This window comes from Barbus barbus (assembly GCF_936440315.1).
Source record: "Barbus barbus genome assembly, chromosome: 18".
Lineage (NCBI taxonomy): Eukaryota > Metazoa > Chordata > Actinopteri > Cypriniformes > Cyprinidae > Barbus > Barbus barbus.
The window spans coordinates 28,773,433-28,795,921 of record NC_136746.1 but is presented as its reverse complement, the minus strand read 5'-3'; the positions used below and the strand labels follow the sequence as shown (position 1 = coordinate 28,795,921).

The following is a 22,489-nucleotide window of genomic DNA, read 5'->3' as shown; positions in this document are numbered from 1 at the left end:
CGGGCTGCATTCAGTGCGCATGAGTCTGGAGGCGATCGATTGGTCGAACATTTCACCCCTTCCCGGACGAAGGATGTTGGTTGGCAGAAGGTAGCCTGGGCTTCCAGGGGCATGGGGTTAATGGTTACCCTCTTACTCTCCAGTGTACCAGCCAGGCACTTCAGCACTTGGTTGTGGCGCCAAGTATATCTGCCTTGCATAAGGCTGGTCTTACATCCCACCAGGATGTGTTTCAGGGTTGCTGGGGCAGAACACTGGAGACAGGCTGGATCTTTTCCAAACCACAGATGTAGGTTGGTTGGAGAGGGCAGGACATCATATGTGGCTCTGATGGTAAAGCTCAACATATTGGACTCTGTGTTCCACAGTTCACTCCAAGTGATCTTCCTCCTCTCCACACCTTCCCACCTCATCCAGCGGCCTTGCTTGGCTTGGGACACTGCTCTGGCACACCTGTCCGCTTCTTCCTGGTGTCGCACCTCCTCAACCACCAGGCGCCGGCGTTCAGCTGGAATAGCCTTCTGCCATGTGGGTGTTGTCACCCCCAGTCCTAGGCCCCCTCTGCCTCGTTGGACTTGGCCCACTATGTCCCTATGTCTCAGAGCGGACTTTGCCTGTGCCACTGCTACACCTGGCCTCCACTTCCTCCCTGTGGCTAAGGCGGGAGCAGCCCCTCTGACGAAGGGATCCCGGGACTCTGTGAGGGTCATTTCAAGCCTTGCTTTAGAGCATTTGTACTCCTCCACCAGGCTTGAGATTGGTAGAGAGAGGGCTCCATTGCCATACAGTCCTATGCTGCTGAGGCATCTGGGTAGTCCAAGCCACTTTCTCACCTGCACATTCACCAATCGCTCCAGTCGGTTGGCTTGGGATAGGGTGACCTCATAGATGGAAATTGGCCACATGAGGCGGGGCAGCAGTCCGAACTGAAGGCACCAGAGCTTCAGCTTTCCTGGGAGAGCAGTGCTGTTGATCTGCTTCAGGCCACTGATGGTATCCTGCTTTAGTTGTTCCACCTGTTTGGTGTCTTTGAGATCTGTGTTGTACCACCGACCAAGGCTTTTTATGGGCTTCTCCAGGATAGTTGGCTCGCCATTAATGAGGAACCTCTCATTTACAATCTGGCCCTTGACAATGGAGATACTGCGGGATTTGCTGGGTTTAATCTCCATTTGTGCCCATCTGATGTTTCCCTGGAGTTTGTACAGCAGGCTTTTGGTGCATGCGTTAGTTGTTGTTATGGTCGTAATGTCATCCATATACGCCCTGATTGGAGGAAGCCGCAGCCCGCTCTTCAGACGTTCCCCTCCAACTAAGATATAAACATTTATATGGCACAAATGTATATTGTATTTAAGAATTGTAGTTTTATTTTATTTTTTTATTCTAAAGGTTCTCTTTAACAAAAAGTTTGAATGGCAAAAATAACGTTTTTATTTTATGTAAAATATTCTCTTTAAAATGTTGTGTTTTAAGATTTGTTACATTTTCTTTTCTTTTTTCTTTTCGTTATTTTAGAGCCTAAAACTTCTACATAACCTCTACATGCCCTTCGTCCTTTTAACATCTTAGCAGCTTCATTTTAAGAGTTTTCTAAATTTTTCTACTCATGTGAATATTAACATCTGGATATTAACAGCTGTTGTGCATTAGCATTTACCATTTATGGCTCAATCTGAAGATGAGAGTAATGTGAGGACCTAATGATGGAAGAAATGAAAAATGCTTCGCAATTCATATTTTCAACTCAATTTATTGATAGTTTTAACTTTAACCTCAGTAAATTGAGTGACTGCTCTTTTCCTCAGGTTTGTAATCTCTGTTTCTCGTGGTTCAGGTGGTGATGAGTCAGAGAATGGGCTCTAGTCTGCGACGGAAGGTCAGCGAGAGTGAAACGCAGCTGCTGGCCCTTCATGAGGCGAAGCTCACGGCCATCTCAGGTACCGCCGTACCTCTGCGCTCTCTCTGTGCTCATCTGAACCCGTCGCCTCCTGCGGCTGTTTCAAATGTCACTGTCACTTTGTTCTCGAGAGCACTACACAATACAGAATGACAGGCTCAAAGTACAGCCCGTCCTCCACTGGGATACTTTACAAACACTATTGTTCAAAAGTTTGGGTGCAGTAAGGTTTCTTAATGATTTTGAAAGAAGTCTATTCTGCTCACCAAGGCTGCATTTAATTGATCAAAAATACAGTAAAATTGTGAAATTATACTACAACTCAAAATAAGTGTTTTCTATGTGGATGTATGTTAAAATGTAATTTATTGCTATGTTCAAAGTATCATTACTCCAGTCTTCAGTGTCACATGATCTTCAGAAATCATTCTAATATACTGATTAATGATCAAGAAACATTTCTGATTATTATCAATGTTGAAATCTATGGAAGCTTATTTCTGCCAAAAAAATAAATAAAATAAAGGTGTTCTCTCACTATTTAGACTCTTGATATATAAACTGAATTTCATTTATTTATTTTAATTTTAATAATTTGAATTTCATTTAATTTTAAGGTCCTTTTAAAGTTTGTGGCACAAAAATGTGTGATTTCAGATTTTATTTCATTTTAAAGGTTCTCTTAGGAAGAAGTTTATGTGGGACAAATTAAGAGTTGTGAGATGTTTGTTTTAGTTCTCTTAAAAAGTTGCAATTATCGGTTTTATTTTATTCTGTGGCGAGTTTATGTTACAGCTTATGTGTGACAATTCTGAGACAAAAAGTTAGAATTATAAGGGAAAAAAGTCTGAATTGTGACCCATTTCAATGATCAATTTAATGCATCCTTGCTGAATGAAAATATAATTTCCCCCCGACAAAATCCCACTGACTCCAAAGTTTCTTATCTAGTTAATTCTTAACTAGTCATGTCTACTAAGTCAAGCATTGCTATTACGATTACATATACTTGAACAATCCCCAAACACTAAGTATTAAACTTTTGCATACAACTCCAAACCACACTTAGAAACACCCCAGCTACAACCTAGTGACTGCATAGCAACACCCTGGCAACTACCTAACATTGTAGCAGTTTCTTGGAAAAAACCTACTTTACAGTGTTTCTTTTAAACATCCCTATTTGCATGCTATCTGTAGTATGTAGTATGCAAAATTGGAATTAATGTGTCACAAATCATAGTATGCGGATGGTATTCTTATTTCTGGTGGCTTTTTGAGGTTTTGGTGTTTCGACTAATAGTTTTGATGTTTTTCATCTAATATCTGCTTCTGTTTGGTTCTCGCGGCAGGAAATGACTTCAGCAGCGCGAAGGAGCTGAAGGCAGAAATCAGGAGCGCGTATGGCGAGAGAGATCGTCTAGAGGGGCTGGAGAGGAAGCTGAAGACTCTGAGCACAGGAAGTGGACAGGATCTGAGCCGCATGAAGGAGCAACACAACCAGATCAAACTGGAGCTGCAGGAGAGAGAAGCCCAATACGGTGAGTAACACGGCCTTAATAAAGACTCAAGACCAGTTGATTTCTGCTGCCACAGGGGGGAGTCATTTCATCATGGAGATCCAGATACGTCTCAGATCAAAATGTAGATGTTTTCTTGGGTTCAGTATTGATTTATATAGACAGGATATCTCTGTTCCTCACATTTGCTGTTAGTGCCTCTCTGAATTGTGTGTTTTCAGTCACAATTACAGTATAAATTGTCCCTTGACAGTGAATCCTTATTGTATAATATGACAACAGCTTTGTTATTATTGATTATGTTGAATTAAACACAGCTGGGTGAATCTCACAAAGGAATTGTCATGTTTCACTGCAAAATTAAAAGGAAAAATATATTTGTAATGCATGCATAATATTTGAATATTTGCTATATTATAATATAATAAGAAAACTATTTGTGTTTTTTTTTTTTTGACATTTGCATGACAATTAAACTTTTTTTACAACATCTTATTACTGTAATACATGAATTAAAATCCTCCTATCCAGACACACACTTTATTTAAAATCAGCATGAATTAAATTGTGCACAAAAATTATTATAATGAATGAGTACTTCAGAATTTATTTATTCATTTAGCTTTTTTATTCAATAATGTCAATTATCCTGCAGGAGGCTTCATTTTTTATTTAATTTTTGTAATTTTTCATGGAAATCATCCTATCCAGATACATGTTTGTTTATTCATTTATTTATTTTTAAATCAGCAAATTAAATTCAGTGTATAAATACTGCCATAATGTCTGAATACTGCAGAATTGATTGATTTATTATTATTATCTTTTTAATATCTCGCAATTCTGACTTTTTTTTTCTCAGAAATGGGAGTTTACATATTGCAATTTAGTTTATTTTTTCCAAAATTTCAGACACCTGACAGCATATGCAAAATTCTGAGAAAAAAAGTCAGAATAGATAAACAGACAAACTCACATTTCTGAGAAGAAAAATCTGAAAAAGGTCAGAATTGTGAGAAAAAAAGTATATTTTTATTTCCATCTGTTAGAAACATTGATTAACATACACTGATCATCTCTGGATGCGGTACAGTGATGGTAAAACCATGGTTCTTCAAAGAATACCATGGTAATGTCCAAAAATAACATGGTACTACCATAGCAAGTTGAAAAAAAAATTGTAAATGTTCAAATCATCATCAGTCGCCAGTAAACAATGGTACAAAGTCAAAAACAAATTTTCACTGCAAGTTAGAATTTCTTACGAATCATGTTTTGGTCCCAGAAGTTTGAGCTTTTTCTGATGCATTTAGTAATTGTTTTCTGAGGGTGAGATCACGACAACAGCTCTTTGTTTCTGCACAAGCCGGGGCAAAGACTCATGTTTAAAAATACCATTTAATATGCATAAATAACTTCCTAATTACGCAAGCACCATCCCAACAGCAAACTGTAACCCCGGCGTGACAAGTGACGCACGCAAACCCTTTTCCTTATGCACAAAACAGTGATTTGATGGCAGTTATGTGGCAAATACGTGTGTCAGCATGTTATTACGCGAGTGGGAAGACAGGCTAATAAGAGCCTAGCAGGAGCAGCCCGTTCATGTCAAAGATCTTTTGTGTTCTGTATCATATTCGCCCGCTTTGCATATTTAGCATCAACGCTCAGGCTATCATTAGCTCACAATCTCTCTCATCCCGGTACAAAGACATGGACCAGCCGAGCTCTTTGTTGCACAAAATGTGTGTGTGTGTGTGTCAAATTAAGCAGACGAGTGTAAATCCCTCTAACGGCTGGCCAGATTCCCGTTGGCTGTCAGCCGCCGTCTCCTCCTGTTGTTGGACGTGTTGGGAACCGAATCAATGACAGGCCACCTCCCGCAATCTCCATCCTGCATGACCTCACGGGACACCAGAGCCAAGTCGAGAAGAATTTAATGTGCATCTGGTTATTATTGCCAACTGGTCATGTGATACCAGACCAGTGAATTCATCTAGTGAGTTCATCTTAATGTGCATGTAGTTATTATCGCGAACCAGTGATTACAATTAAAACCATAAGTGATTTGTTAAAATTACAAATGACTTGCTTCTTGCTTCAGACCAAGGCTGCATCTCATTGCTAGTATTACTTGATCTTAGTGCTGCGTTCGGCACTATAGACCATGACACACTCATAGATCGATTACAAAACTATACTGGTATTCAAGGGCAGGCTTTAAGATGGTTTAGATCCTACCTGTCCGATCGCTACCACTTTGTTCATTTAAATGGGGAGTCATCTCATTTATCAACAGTAAAGTATGGAGTACCACAAGGATCTGTCCTAGGTCCTCTGCTATTTTCAATATACATGTTGCCCCTTGGCAATATTCATTCATCACGAGAGTCGAGCTGACTGACAAGAAGAGTGAGGTGAGACAGACAAGACGATGGCGGAAGAGTTTCAAAACAAAATGCAAAAGCGCCTGTTTTAAAAATATTTTGGATTTTGAAAAGCCTTTTGACTTCTGCCATTTATCTAAGGTGATATTGGAAGTTTTTTAAACATTTGTTTCTTATTTATTTGGTTCCAAAGTGTTTACTGATTTTTATTTATTTAAACTGTGTAATTTCTTTTAATTTTACATCAAGGTGTATGCTGTGCCTCCAAGCTTTCTTATTCGTTTTGCTAATAAACGTTCTGCGTTTCTGATTTATTTGGTTCCACAGGTAGCCTATACAAAACTGAAAATCAGTAAACACTATTTAAACTTTGTGTACTGGAAGTTATTTGTTATTTTATATTAGGCATATAGCATGGTGTATTTTTATTCATTTTGTTAATAAAAGTTGTTCTACGTTGTAATTCAAATCAAGCAGTTGACGCCAAATTGACGCTAATTTAAAAGTGAAAGTAAAATGTGCACTGTGCTTTTACAAGCTATATAAAACCGAAAGCGAGAAAAAAGAGGGAAAGCTGTATAATGTACCTTGTCAGTGATTTCCATGGGACAGTACCATAGTACTATCTGTAAAGACCGCTGAAGGTTTGTGTTGACAGGACTCGCTGTTTCAGACGAGACTCATGTGATGCTGTTTACATCCATTAATGCTGTAGAGCTCCTGCTTTACTCTGATACCTCTATCCCAGGGAACAAATGAAGGTGCCTCGTTGTTGGGTGAAGTGTTTTGTCCATAGGAGGAGATATAATTAGAGGAGCAGTAAATGGAGCGGAGAATGTGAGCAGGTGACGGAGGCTTTCAGAAATGGGGCTTTGTGTGTGTGTTTGCTGTGCTTTATCTCTGGGTTTCTGCAAAGATTCACTTAACAAAATAAACTCTAATGCGTCTCCTTTTTTTGTTCGCTGATTCTGAAGAGGACAGACCTTTCATTTCATTTTGACGAGACTCCGATTGTGTTGAATGATTAGTTAGTTTGGGATGCAAAGCAGTGTTATTTTAGTATCATTGATATTATATTATAGTTTTTATTAATATATTGATATATATTGTTTTTGTTTTATATTTTTTGCATTTTCATTTTAATGTAAAGGTTTTGGTCAATTTATTTGTTTTTGTCATGTTTTTAGTTTTTAATGTCTGTATATTTTTATTAATGTTTTGTATTAGTTTTTTTTTTAACTTTATCATTAAATTTAAATGGCAGTTTTTTAAGTTTTAGTCATTTTAGCTTTTTGTAATTAGGTTATTTTTTAAATTCTATAGTTTTTATTAATATTTTGAATGTTTTTTTTTTTTGCCTTTCCCCAGATTTCTATATTTTTTTTAAGATATATGTAGTTTTTAAACATCTTTATAGTTGTTTTTTTGTTAAATATTTTTATTTCAGTTTTAGTAATTTTTTAAATGACAAAATTGCTTGAATTAAATACAATTAAAATTAAGCTTTAATAAAAAATAATAATTAGATATTATTTCAGCTACTGACCAATTCGCAGTTTTTTTTTTTTTTTTTTTAGTTAACATTTGTTTTATTTCCAGTAACAATTTTTTTATGGTTTTAGCTTTAGTTAATGATAATAACCCTGATGCAAAGCATCACTAGTACTATATTGTCCTTGAAAATCCCTCAAAAGGTCACTCAATGACCTTTTTGCCACTAGCTTAGCATATTGCTTCAAAATCAAAGCTCATTATTGTCAAACAGCACACCTGTTTATGCTCAAGAGGTCAAGTTTGGATGCTCCTTGTAACCACGGCAACAGTCTGTGCGTCTATAAGTGCTGACTAAGATGCTTTTGTGCATCTCTCTCCGTACTGTTGTGCTGAAACTCAGAAACTCCAACAGAGGCCCATTAATCACAGCCGCTTCTTCTGACTCAATTAAAACGACAGGCTATTCCTCTTATTGCACCAGCATTTCATGCCCACGCATCTGCATCTGCTCCGAACACACGGCTGCAGGTGTAGCGTCTGCTTTTGAGGCCTGTTAATGCTGTAAAAGAGGCTTTGTGTTCTTTTACGCACGGCGTAATTATTATGCATTATTATTTCTCTGAATAAATGCATGCGCTTTTTGCCATCATTAGCTCATGAGCGTCCTTCAGATGCATTAGCAGGATGTTTCTGTTTGTGTTCACACCACACTGCATGATAGTTGATTCTCAAGTAGTCAGAAAAGTGCTAATTAATTAAGTTATTTCACATTTTGTCACATCTGAGCTTACCTTATTAATGAGGCATCATTAACGATCATCTCCTGAAAACAAGAAAAAGACATGCTTATGACAAGCTTTCAGTTTTATTACCTCCGGGTGATCCTTTTATGACAATTGTAATGATCAGAATAGCATACCACCATAGTGCTCATACTATTTCTGCAGTACGCATACTGTATACAATATGTAAATGTGGTTTGCATGGGATATTGTTTGCAAAAATGTGCAATATACAACAACAAAGAACACTTTACCACTGTATGTTGTATTTCATGATGCAGTGCATTTAATTAGACGTTAAAGTTTAGGTATAAATTAATATATAATTAACATTTGACTTATTTTACTCAAATTTAAGGTCATAAAAGGTCTTAAATATCTTAAATGGTATAACAGAAGTCTTAAAGATGGCCTGATTTGATTATTAAACTTCAATGTTATTAAACTACAAAATATGAGCGATGCTTGCATATGGTTTACTTTTGATGAATTATGACAGTGTTTATTGATGGTTATATTGTAATATGTTAGAGATGGTTGAAAGAGTGTGTATTTTTCCCTCATCTTTTTAAATGAGCAGCTGGCATTTAAAAGCATATCAAAATAATAGTCCCAATGTATTTCAGGCTTGTTTATAATTAAAAATCGTTTTCGGAAAAAAAACTATTTTTAATTAATTTGTTACAAGAAGTAGCTAATAAAAACATATTGTTTGACATATTAACATTGTTATTATTTAACACTTTCAGTGTAGCACATATAGATTTGACTAATATACATAAGTATAGTACTTCACTAGTATAGTCACAATCCTTTTATCGCCTTACTTTAAATACTTTATTGTCATATTAGTAATATGCATTGATTTATTAGTACATACACCAACTTCAATAGACATGTATATTCAATAAAACAGTTATAACTTGCAGTTATGGGTGCCATTTTAATTACATAAAATAATTGTGCATAGTTTATTTTGAGATTTTATGGGTTTGTTCTCTATGGACAGGGTTGTTATTAACTAAAACTAAAATCATTAACAGTTTTGTTGCTTTGAATAAATGTTATTTGAAATAAAGTAAAGTAAAAAATATATATATACTTTTTTTTATTTCAGCAACACTTGTCATTATCATTTGTCGTGAAGTCGTGGCCTAATGTTAGGGAGTCGGACTCATATGTATATATATATATATATATATATGTATATATATATATGTATATATATGTATATATATATATGTATATATATATATATATATATATATGTATATATATATATATATATATATATATACAGTGCCCTCCATAAGTATTGGAACAGTAAAGACAAAATTGCTCTGTTGTCTGTGGAGTCAAGACATTTACAAATATGATTAAAAGATGAATATGAGACAAAACTACAGAATGCCACATTTTATTATTAGCCGTTTCAACACATAGATGTTTTACCAAATAAAAAGAACAGCACTTTTAGAGTTCATCCCACTCGTTGATGTGAGCATAAGTATTGGGACAGTTGAACATAAGGCAGATATAAAAGATTAAAAGCTATTATTTAGTTGCAGATCCCTTGAGCACAATCACAGCAGTGAGTCTGTGACCCATAGACATCACCAGACTCTTGGTCTCATCCTTTGAAATGCTTTTCCCAGCCTTTAATGCAGCCAATCCCAATTGTTGCTTGTTTTGGGGAGTTTCTGCCTTTACTCTCCTCTTCAGCTGGTGAAATTCATGTTCAATCAGATTTAAATCTGGAGATTGACTTGGGCAATCTAAGACTTTCCATTTCTTTGCCCTTATAAACTCCTTGACTGAACTGGCAGGGTGTTTTGGGTCATTGTTCTGATGCAATATGAAGCACTTCCCAATGAATCTGGTGGCATTTTCTTGAATATTGGTAGGCAAGATGGTTTTGTACCCTTCCAAATTCATTCTGCTACTGTCATCATACATTAAGTCATCAGTAAAGTTGAGAGGGCCTGTTCCAGAGACAGCCATTCATGCCCATGCCATGACACCACCTCCACCATGCTTTACAGATGAGGCTGTATGCTTGGGATCTTTGCAGTTCCCTTTTTTTCTCCACATTTTTGCTTTCCCATCACTTAGATAAAGGTTCATCTTTGTCTCATCGGTCCATAAACACAGTTCCAAAACTCTTCTGGCTCACCTTTGTGCTTTTTTGCAAACTCTAATCTTGTCTTTCTATTTTTGGTGCTGGTCAGAGGTTTGCATCTTGCTGTGTAGCATCTGTAATTCTGTGTCAAAGTCTCCTGAGGACAGTAGATTGTCAGAGCATCACCCCAGCTTTCTGGAAGTTGTTGCTGATTCTACAGGCACGTATTTTAGGGTTCATTTTCACAGCTTTTATGATTTGTTTGTCATCAACTACTGTTGTTTTCTCAGCCGATCAGGTAGTTGTTGGTTGCTGGTGGTTTCCAAACTCATGATTTCTCCATGTCCTTTGTTTTTGCTAGAGCTCTAACTGACTTCCTCTTTTCTTTTAGCATCTAAATTGCTTGCTTTTCTCTCAAAGTCTCATCTTCATCCTGGTTTGTGTGTTATGATCGATTGCAGGATTCAGAATGCAGAAGTAATGGATATAACTGATACGACACATTCCCTGCTTTTAATATCTGAAGAATTAATGCAACAGGACACAGCTGATCACTTAGAAAGACCTGAGAGGCAACTGCTCCAATACTTATGCTCACATCAGATAGAGGGATGAAACTCTAAAAGTGCTGAACTTCTTAGCTGGTAAAACATCTACGTGTTGAAACGGCTAATAATAAAATGTGACATTCTGTAGTTTTGTCTCATATTCATCTTTTAATCATATTTGTAAATGTCTTGACTCCACAGCCAACAGAGCAATTTTGTCTTTACTGTGTGTGTGTATATATATGTATATATATATATATATATATATATATATATATTATTATTATTTTTTTAATTATATTAGCATTAACAAAAATGTAATACACTGTGCAGGTCATTGTTTTTAAAATGTTTTTCTTTTGTTTTTCACTTAACATTGGATGACAAGCTGGATTTAAACTTGCAGCTCCCATATGAGCACCTCGGCTGGTGCATGTGCACAGACTGCTAGGCTGTGACTCCAACAGCATTGTATTTGCGTTCTTACACTATTTTCCACACTCTGATGGTTAACAGATTGCTGCAAGATCTACTGTCCAAAAAAAAACAAAGCATGCAGCACTTCTTCACTATGTGCCACTATCACCATCTGCTGCTGAAGAGACTTTCATCTCTGCAGTATGTTGTGAACAGCGTCTCGCACCATAAAGTCGTTGACTCGCTCATCTGTGGTTTGCTGGGTGAAGCTTATGGACCAGCAGGGCTGTGAAGTAACGAATTACAAATACTCACGTTACAGTAATTAAGTAGTTTTTTATCAATAATTGTACTTTGAGTAGGTTAAAAATGGTGTACTTTTACTTCAGTACATTTTAAGTGATGTATCGGTACTTTTACTCCGCTATTTTCCTCCGTTTGTGGTCGTTACATGCTTATTTTATCTTTATTTTTATCCATTAATGTGATTGGATAGATGAATTGGATCTTGTGACTTTCGTCAAATCAAATTGTGCATAGAAAACTTTAAACGCCAGCTGCTGTTTATCATGGCTGCTGGAAGTGCATTCTTCAATCATCAATTCAGTCACATCTTCCTCTAATATGTTAAGGTAAATTTCAGATTTCTGCTTACTAAATGATTTGTATATATGCTCGACTATCTACGCGGCCTGAAATTTGGTATGAGGTTACGGGTATTGCGTAGTGTTAAGTGCCACGTTCGGTAAATTCCCACTCCCTGCGCTGCCTCGTCTCTCTGTTGTGCGCTCTGCAGCAGTCACTTGGATAAGTCATTGTTGCTTGTTGAACTTGTTGACTTTTGATGAGTTTGAGCGCGTGATGCACGCTGTGAAAAAGTGTGTTGGAAACACAAATGATTTGTGGCGTTAATACACTGCATCTGTGTCAGCGCGTGATGTAATAAAACTGCAGCTCATTAATAAACTGCAACTCATTAATAAACTGCAACTCATTAATACAATCCGCCTTCATTTAGCAAGTGCACTCGCACATAAACAATTTTGAAGTTCAACACTTTTTGTTGCATTCAGTTGTGGATGCTGCTGAATGATTCACCGAGACCGCCGAGGCTCAGCAAAGAGACGTGTGTTTGTGTTTTCTTTTGAAAAAGTTTCCCAGAAATACTTTGCTATTTAATGCATTTTTCCTTAGAAATTGTTTTATCAACATAATTCGAGTAAATGTATAAAAGGTGTGGCATGATGCCATCCTTCTAGAACAATGTGCATTAATGTTAAAATTGTAACATAAATTATCAAGTTTAGTTATTCTTATTTCTTTTTTGCAAAACGCTGAAACTGGCAGCGTTTTTGAGAGAAATGGGCTCTCATTTGAACCCATATCATGGTGTGTGATGCTGAACTATGAGTTTCTAATGGTGTTTGTATTTGCACTATTCTAAACATTAATATTTTATGTGCAACAACAGCATGCTCTCAGTGGCCTTACACATGATTTTAAATCTATTTTTCAAACTTTATGATTTAAATGGGGATGATTGTACTGAGAATAACTTTCATAATTTCTTCAACTGAATACTGTTTCAGTGCTATTTTCATGTGTTTTAAAGAGTTGGCAGTCAAAATTAAAACTGCTGGGTGATAGATATTCTTCATTTTTTATGACAAACAAGATCATGTGAATTACAGAATGTACAACGTTTTTTAAATGTATGAATTGCAGTGTACAGCGTTTATTATGACGGGGTAGAACCCACAGCTCAGTACTCACTACTCAATACTCATGAGTACTTTTAAATAGGCTACTCTTTTACTCTTACTCAAGTAGTTTTTTGGACAAGTACTTTTAATCTACTCACACTACGTTTTTTGGAAGGTAATGGTACTTTTACTAGAGTATATTTTTTTCAGAACTCTTTCCTCACTGTGGACCAGTTGCTACTTAATTAGAACTTAATTTAGTTGCTACCGACATCTGGTGAAAATTTCAAGTCAACAGCACCTTTAGAAACATATTTCCTGAGAAAAATAGTGATGTGTTCGATACTTAATTTACCCATTGTGTATATGTGTGTGTGTGTATATATATATATATATATATATATATATATATATATATATATATATACTGTATATGCATGTATATGTGTGTGTGTGTGTGTCTTGGTTTTTATATTTAAATAAAATGTTTCAATAGCGAGAATTGTTAAGAACACTGTGTTTTACAAAGGCAATAAAATATGTTATAATATAAATTAATATTTTAATATTTAAATATTTAATTGTCCTTGAAACTTGATCTGGATATGAAGAGTTCATTTGCCAAAACTGATAACTAATTTTTTTTTATTATTTTTCAGAAATCACGTTTTTTTATTGCGTATTCCAAGTAATATCAGTCAAACTGCAGTTGAGTTGTTTTGATTAAGTAATAATAACTTTAAACAAATACAGGTAATTTACAAAATTAAAGTTAATTGAAAGTATTTTTTTTTTTTTACATATTAAAAGTTGGTTTTATAGCAAAAGCAGATAACTCCACATTTCATGTTTTACACTGGTTTAATCTTTGTAATCTCCTCAGATGACGATGTAGATGCCTGACAAACGTTGTTGTTGTGATCATAGATTTATGGATGTGATTACACACGATACACAGAGCTTTTCCCTCACCATTGTAACGCGATGCTTTAGCAAGGATCCATGAAAACGTTTCGGCTTTTATTTCAATCAGCTCCTTTTTTTTTTTAAAGTGGCGTTTATCGGTTTTTGCAAATGAAATCTTCATATGTTTTCATGAGTTTCATCCAGCATAAAATGACAGTCTTGCCTGGACATGAATATGTATAATATGCCAGCATCTCTCTCTGATGTGCATCATGTTTTTCTCCTCAACAGAGCGCAGTTTAAAGGAAAACACTCTGAAGTATATTGAGCTTCTGGAGGACAGACTTCACAGGTAATGGATATTTCCCATCTCTCTTTCACACAAACAGCCCCTCGTGTTGTCCCTTGGGTTATTTTTCCTTATTATTTAAGCAGTTCACACTGTCTGTCCTTGTTTCGATTCTGTCTCTCTGGATGTTGCAGCGTATTAAATCATTCAGGTCTGCGCTGACTGCATCAGTCTCTTTCTGATGAGCTCGTCTTCATCTGCCCAAACTGACATCTCAAAATGAACCTAATGAGATGAATAAATGGAGATGTGGACTGCCACTTTAATAAACTGTCTCACTAGAAAAGCGTATTTGTTCTGAGCACTCTTGGCGCATTTTTGCTGTGTTTAATGATTTTTAGAGCCACTTGCAGACAAAAACAACCACTTAGACAGAAAACTACTAAAAATAACAAACAAAATTGCTAAAATTTTTACTAAAATTAAAATATAAAAATAATTCAAAAAATTAATAAAAACTGTAATAGTATTCCAGTGATACTAAAAAAAGACTATATTAACCTGAATATGCTTGAATAAAGCAAAATTATATGAAAATATAAAAATAATACTAAATGCAAATAACAACTGCAACTAGCTATTATTATTATTATTAATATACCAATTATTATTATTATTATATCAAAAAAATGTTTATTTTTATAATTAAAATAAAAATTTTGCATAAAAAATATAAAAATAAGTATAATGCTAAATGCTTAAATATTATATATAACATAATTTAGCATAGGTTTTAATTCATTATTAATAATTTAAGGACATTATTATTTATTTAATACATTTATACATTTTATCATTTTATGTTGTAATATTTTGTTTGTTGGACCCCCTTGAAAACGAGATCTCAAGGGGCTCAAGGGTCACATCTCAAGAGGCTATCCTTTCAGTAAATTCAAATAATTAAATTTTGTACGAGAGACAAATATGGGACGTCATTTGATGTAAAATCTGGGTCCTGAAGCAAAACCGTTTGAGAAGCACTGGTTTAATTAATGAGAAAATGGGAACACAGTCCCGCCCTGTTATTTCTGACCTTGTGATATTGAGTCCACATGATAGGAGGACCAGAAGCTGTAAATTTCATGCATAGTAATGAAGATGAAAGGTTAAACAAGTGTCAGACTTTCCTTTCGCCGAGAAATCCAGCTGTAAATCTCCACGAGCGCTGCTGTTTTATTTAGCATCTCTTTCGACATAAATACGACACAAATTGGTATAATTGAATGAGTTATTAGTTGCCGTACTCAACCGTAGAAATGTAGCATTCATTACATTTCAATAAAACACTATGGGCGGCCATCTGGAGGGAAGCGTGGCATATGGTTTACCATTCGCTCCTTTGCAAAAGCACATGCTCGGATGCCAGAAGCGCTGTCTGTTGCCAAGGTGATTACTGTACGGGTTGCAGAGGAGGGGCCGCGGTGCGGGACTCTCTCCGGAAACCCTCGCTTCTCACTTTCCTTCAATTTTATTTTAGCCGGAGTGATTGTTCTCCTTGTTACTCACCATGGAAACCTGCCTGCGATGACTCCGAAAGCAGGCAGACATTAGCCGGCGGTCGCACTCAACCCCGCCATGGGTTCTTTTGTTAGCTGCGCTCAAATAAATGGACTCCCTTTTTTTTTTTTTTTTCGCAAATGGGAAAATTAAAGGAATAGTTCAGCCAAAAATGAAAATATACCGTTCGCTCACTCTCATGACTTGCTTTCTTCTGTTCAAAAATGTCCAGACTGCTTGTTTTCATACAGTGAGAGTAAATGAGGAAGTACCTTTTCTGTAATTTTATAGCGTTTTGTCACTATATGCATGAAAAAAGTAATGTGAACATTCTTTTAAAATGATTTTTGTGGTCGATGGAAATTTTTTTTAATTAAAAATGTTCATTCTTATTATTAATATAAAAAAATTAGGCAATATATGAGCTAAAAGTTTGGAATAAATATTTTTAAAATGTTTTTATACTCAGGAAGTCTGCATTTATTTGGTCAAAATACAGTAATATTTTGAAATATTATTGCCATTTAGAATAACAGTTTTCTATTTGAATATTTTGTAAAATGTAATTTATTCCTCTGATCAAAGTTGAATTTTCTGCATCATTACTCCAGTCATCGGTGTCACACGATCCTTCAGAAATCATTCTGTAAAGACATATATAATGTTACAAAAAATGCTATTTCAAATAAATGCTGTTTTTTACTTTCTATTTAACAAAAGATCCTGAAAAACTAAATGTATCTTAGTTTCCACAAAAAATATTCAGTAGAACAACTGTTTTCAACATTGATAATAATCAGAAATGTTTCATATTAGAATGATTTCTGAAGGATAATGTGAAGACTGGAGAAATGATGCTGAAAATTCAGGTTTGATCACAGCAATAAAGTACATATTACAATATATTAAAGTAGAAAACCGTTATTTTAAATTTAAATAATATTTTTACTGTTTTTTGTTGTGTTTTTGATCAAATAAATGCTGTTTTGAACACCAGCACCACAGTCAAACGCGTTTCTCACACTCACAGCCATTAAAAAGCAATAGTTGTGGGATTTGAGGGTGCAAAATCAGGTTATCTGTCTCATTTTAGCACTGACTGTCACCCCGTCCATCAGGGGATTCTTTTGTTTGTGTACATGAAGACGTTGAGCTAATTGACTGGTTTTCCCAACATGTGGGTTGCAAATTCAAAGCACCACTAGCCTTTTTTCCTGCGGGAGGAACCTGTCAATCAGATTACTGTCTGTTTGATATCAGAAAACGCAGATAGATGATTGTTGCTCTTTTCTTGTGCTGCCATCAATCATTTTCATTTCTTTAAAACATCAATTATAGCCAAAAGTCATCTGGTGATAATCACCAGGGGCTAGCTATACTGAGCATTTGACAAAATAACACTAAAAATAGCTTACTGTATTCACTATTATACCCTGCAGTGATGTGTGCTGTTAATTTAAGCAGCATTCTAACATGTTAAATTCTACTGGAATCTAACATTTTAGCAACATTCTAAAATGTCAAATTCTATTGAAATCCAGTGTTTTGGCAATATTCTAACATGTTGAATTATATTGGAATCCAACATTCTAACACGTAAAAATGTATTAGAATCCAGCATTTTAGCAACATTCTAGCATTGAATTCTAATGGAATCCAACATTTTAGCAACATTCTAACACATCGAATTCTATTGGAGTCCTACATTTTTAGTAACATTCTAAAACATTGAATTCTACTGGAATCCAACATTTCAGCACTGTTCTAACATGTCAAATTGTATTGAAATCCAGTGTTTTAGCAACATTGTAACGTCGAATTCTGTTGGAATCCAGCATTTTAGCAATATTCCAAAACATCGAATTCTGTTGAAGTCCAGCATTTTAGCAACATTCTAACATTCTGAATGGAATCCAATATTTTAGCACTGTTGTAACATGTCTAATTCTATTGAAATCCAGGGTTTTAGCAACAAACTCACATGTCAGATTCTGTTGGAATCCTACATTTTAGGAACATTCTAACATGTCAATTTCTATTGGACTCCATTATGAGTTGTGCAAAGATCCTTAATGCACCTTTATTTCGCCATATCAGCTCTTCATGATGCAGGAAACCAAACACAAACATGTAAATGAATCTCTGTGGGTTTGTGAGGCAGCTGAATGAAGCCGCCAGGAGGAGCAAAGCAGGGATTCTGGGGAGGGTACAGCATTGTCCGTTATCGCTTTCGGAAGCTGTCTGTCTCTAGAGACACAGGTGTGAAGATCGTAATTATCATCCTCTCTGTGCGCTCTCACAGTTTCATGGACTGTAGGAAACAGCAGGGAGCTTTAGTGTCTCTATATAGTAACATATATGAAGTTGAAGCCAAAGGAGTCCAGTCTGTTGTGGTTCCTCCTCCAGTGTATGTCTATGAGATTTTATTTAGTCTGCCAGGTAAATCTGACTGACACCACTAATGACATGGCATTAAATTGGATACCTTCTAGCATTGAAAGAGCTGAAACGTCCTGAAATGTCTCCTGTCACCTGTATTATTACTTCACCCTTCATTGTCACATGATCCTTCAGAAATCATTCTAATATGCTGATTTGCTGCTCAAGAAATATTTCTGATTATCAATGTTGAAAACAGTTGTGCCGCTTCATATTTTTGTAGAAACCATGAAAATTCAAAAGATTTATTTATTTGAAATAATTTTTTTTTATAACATTATAAACTGCTTTACTGTCTCTTTTGATTATTGCATGAATAAAAGTATTATTTAATTTAGTTTTTTTTTTTTTTTTTACTTTTGACTTTTGAATGATAATTTACATCTAAAATTCAAGAAACTAACGTTATGGTTGTTAAAATGTAATTTCATGCTATTTTTAGATATAATTTTAATGCAGATAAAAGGCGATGCAAAGTATAAATGTCTAATTTCATGAATATACATCCTTTTCATTGATGCAAGTTAAGTCTCATTTTTTCATATAATGCATGAACTAATGGCAAGACTCCATTAGTGTGATTTATCAGGTTTGACAGTAGTTCAGATCACTCAAGGTATCACTTCCTCTATACTAGAGATTTGTCCATAAACTCGTCCCAATAAGTATTAGTGCAGTTAAGATTTAAAAGTGTCTGGATATCATTGCATGTAATTGAAACTCATCAAAGCAAGTGTTATTAATTGTATTTCTCTCTGTAGCTGTGGAAGTCCAGTGCTGGAACACATTTGGGAGGCTGATTTGGAGGCTTGTCATCTCCTCCTGAAAGGCCTCGATCAGCGCACCTCCAGCATCTCAGAAACGGAGGACCTTCCCTCCATCCCTGGATCGGGTTCAGATGTCCTGCCGTTCACTAAAGAGGAAGCAGACTGTGCCATGTTGACCGCTCTAGGGGGGCGCTGGTGTCCCGAGGCCGACCTCCAACACTCAGAGTTCACTAAGGTAAAGCCACAGCACATTAAATATCAGCAAAATGGACCAAAAGAATTACTTATTACATGTTCATGCTCTAAAAATGTTTGTCTTTCTAGTCTTTCACTTTCAATTTTTGACTAAATGCATGTAGACCTCTTGGCAAGTATTGGGTAGAATTAACCCTGTAAAGCCTGAAATGAAATAGTTAAAAAAATCTGTTTGAAAATGGAAGTTTATTTAACCTTTAGACAAAATCTAAAAAGATCAGTTTTTTGTTGAGTATCATATTTAATACATCAGGCTTTTATGGCTCATATGATATGATATAGTGAGAATATGAGGGAAAAAACAACAATATATAGACAAAAAGCGATGAAATTCTGATGCTTGTAATGCAAATCAATGAGACCTTTATAGCGGATACTTAGATAAAATTATAATATGTTTTAGTAAGATATTTAAATGATCCAAATATATAATGCAATGCAATCCAATGGTGATTGAGAGATGAAGAAATAAACGCTCCTCAGAAGATGTGAGATGTTTTGTGAAGCTTGTGAAGATCATTCCTCCTCTGAGGAACAGACAGGGCTCTAGACTGCAACCGAAGTGGTCACATTAGCGTAAATGTTTTTAGAATATGCAAGTTAAAATTTGACGTGGTCACATTTGAGCGAGTGCATGGTCTGCCTGGCTCGAAAGCATCTGCTGCATACAGCGTGCATTACAGAGCTGCGGTACATTATAGCAAGAGTAAATTTCACTGATCACATGAAGAGAGGCGCTTTCAGTGCGAGCGCTTTGGGTGCAGAGCCTGGTTTATACTCGCTGCGTCATGAGGAATATTGAGGAAACGATGGCGGGCGAAGACTGCTTCTTAAACCAGAGAAGGTGAACATGTTGGTATTCTTGTGGAGAAAAACATGTTATCTTTGCTGTTAATCTCACGTTACGCTACGGAGGCTTAATTTTTTTATTTTTTTATTGGATTCCTCAGTTTGCTTAACACTCTGTAATTAATTAGTCTGTATATAATATAGCATGTGGTGTATGCCATGTCTCATCTTATTCATTTTTGTTAATAAACATTATGTAAGCTCATTTTTTTAATTAAGAATAACAATAAATCCATCTTTTCTTTTAGTCATAAAAAGGCAAAGGTGTATAGATGTAAGCAAAAAAAATATTTTCTTGTAAAATGTGGCAAGATCGTGAATTCAATAAGCATCCGCAGTTCTGTCGATTTGTGCTACCCTGTCAGATTTTGCTACCTCCCATTAAAAAAAGTAGGTAGTACAGTAGTACAATGAAAAATGCTACCTATCAAATTATTTTTTATTAATGTCTACACCTACCCCAACTCTAAACCTACCCTTACAGTAATGCAAATTCAGTAATTATGTGTTGTTCAGGGTTATGTCTAGAAAGGATACAGCTACGGCCCGGAAACCAACAATAAATATTTTTTTTTCTACAGTAATGTAAATATACAGTAAATGACGCAATATTGATGTGTGCATGTGCAGTAAACCCTGGTAGGAAAATCTGACGGGTAGGATAAAATGACAGGACACCGGTTTATATCAGATTATATCATAGCAAAAGAGGAACTCGTTCACAAAATTCCAATCTCAAATACTACTACTGATGAAGAAGAACCGGTTGAATGATAACCACTTACAATATACCGTACCATATAATTATGAAATATGATAAAAATTAATCAGCATGCATTGATTAATCCCACGTTGTAGCAAAAATAAATTTGACCAAATTATGTGCTGAGAAAGTGGGAAGAATGAGTCTAGAGCCCTGAACAGCGAAAGTAAAGCTTCTGTGAACAAACGTTCCTCAAAAGCTTGATGATCAATGGTACTTTGTTAAAAAACGTGATACTTTGTTAATGTAATAATGTACATCATTTGTATAGTTTTGACAATTTTACATATATATGTGGGTCATCTTTGACTGACGAGGACAGCACTACCTCAGACTGGAACACAACTTGTGCTTTATGAAAGACTCACGAAATGAGAAACTAAAAATAGAAACCCCTTTCCTTCGGCTCCCTCCATTTCCATAAAAACCTTCCATTTGCTGAATGACTCTAATTTCCACTTTGTTCTCCTTCTTCCTTCGCTGCTCTCCTCGTTCTTAACTTTCTCTAAGTCGTTCTAATATCTTTCAGCTCAGCAGGGCTCTATTGTCTCTAAGTGCATGGCTGTTTTTGTCTTTTGTGTGTTGAAGATCAGCCACTCCTCCTAACGCTCCTGCAGGACTCTGAAGGTGAGGTGACGCTACGTCTCCCACTCACTGCTCTTCATCTCCCTGCTTCTCTCATACCGTATCTGTGCGTCTACACAAGCCTACACAGCATATTATTAATGTTATATGTGTATTATTTGTCCAAAAAAAAAAAAAAAAAATTCTTATTATTATTATTGGACACACTTGCACATATATTTAATTTAATTTATACAATAATTCTATATTTAAGTGAAAGTGTGTTCGAATAGCATAAAATATATACATATGTGACCCTGGACCACAAAACCAGTCATAAGTGTCAATTTTTCAAAATGTAGATTTCTGAATCATCTGAAAGCTGAATAAATAATCTTTCCATTGATGTATGGTTTGTTAGGACAGGACAATATTTGGCCGAGATATAACTATTAGAAAATCTGGAATCTGAGGGTGCAAAAAAAATCAAAATATTCAGAAAATCGCATTTAAAGTTGTTCAAATGAAGTTCTTAGCAATGCATATTACTAATCAAAAATTAAGTTTTGATTTATTTATGGTAAGAAATTTACAAAATAACTTCATGGAACATGATCTTTACTTCTAAATTTTTGGCATAAAAGAAAAATCAATAATTTTGACCCAAACAATGTATTTTTGGTTATTGCTACAAATATACCCCAGCAACTTAAGACTGCTTTTGTGCTCCAGGGTCACACATAGATGTGTGTGTGTGTGTGCGCGTGCGTTTTTGTGACAAATGAGGACATAAATGTGTATAATGACACAGGTATTACAAGGTGAAGGTGACTTTTCAGGACATTTTTTTTATTCTTGTTGGCCTGCAGCAGCCGTCTGTTTCTTACGAATATATTGCTTTAGCAATAAAACATTGACTTTTTGACAAGCTAAATATGATTTTAAACCAGGTCAGAATCTAATAAACGAGGCAGTGGTCTACGCCCAACCAGGGGCACTTTAATATTGCTCCTGCCGACAGGAGATGATAATTAATACTGTGTCATTTAAATCCCAATCTCTGAGACATGAGGCTGTAATCTGTTTTTCCTGAGGCCGGCTCCCATCAGCTCGAGTTGAACTAATAGATCTGCCACTGAGTGCTAATTATTGTCTGCTTTAGCACACAACTCCTGAATGCAATCATTACCCACACAGATGGGCCGAACACGTTCAATTATTTTGCTTCTT

The 22,489-nt window shown here is 35.6% G+C and overlaps 1 protein-coding gene across 2 annotated transcripts in view; it reads left to right on the top strand.

Moving 5' to 3' along the window:
* The window catches only part of disc1 (DISC1 scaffold protein), a 57,233-nt gene that overhangs the window by 22,136 nt on the left and 12,608 nt on the right, over positions 1-22,489 (top strand). For both annotated transcript variants that reach the window (XM_079439341.1, XM_079439342.1), the window contains exons 8-11: positions 1,838-1,940; positions 3,253-3,441; positions 14,068-14,128; positions 18,823-19,063. In XM_079439341.1, the coding sequence (XP_079295467.1) occupies positions 1,838-1,940; positions 3,253-3,441; positions 14,068-14,128; positions 18,823-19,063 (594 nt within the window). The remainder of the gene's footprint in view (positions 1-1,837; positions 1,941-3,252; positions 3,442-14,067; positions 14,129-18,822; positions 19,064-22,489) is intronic.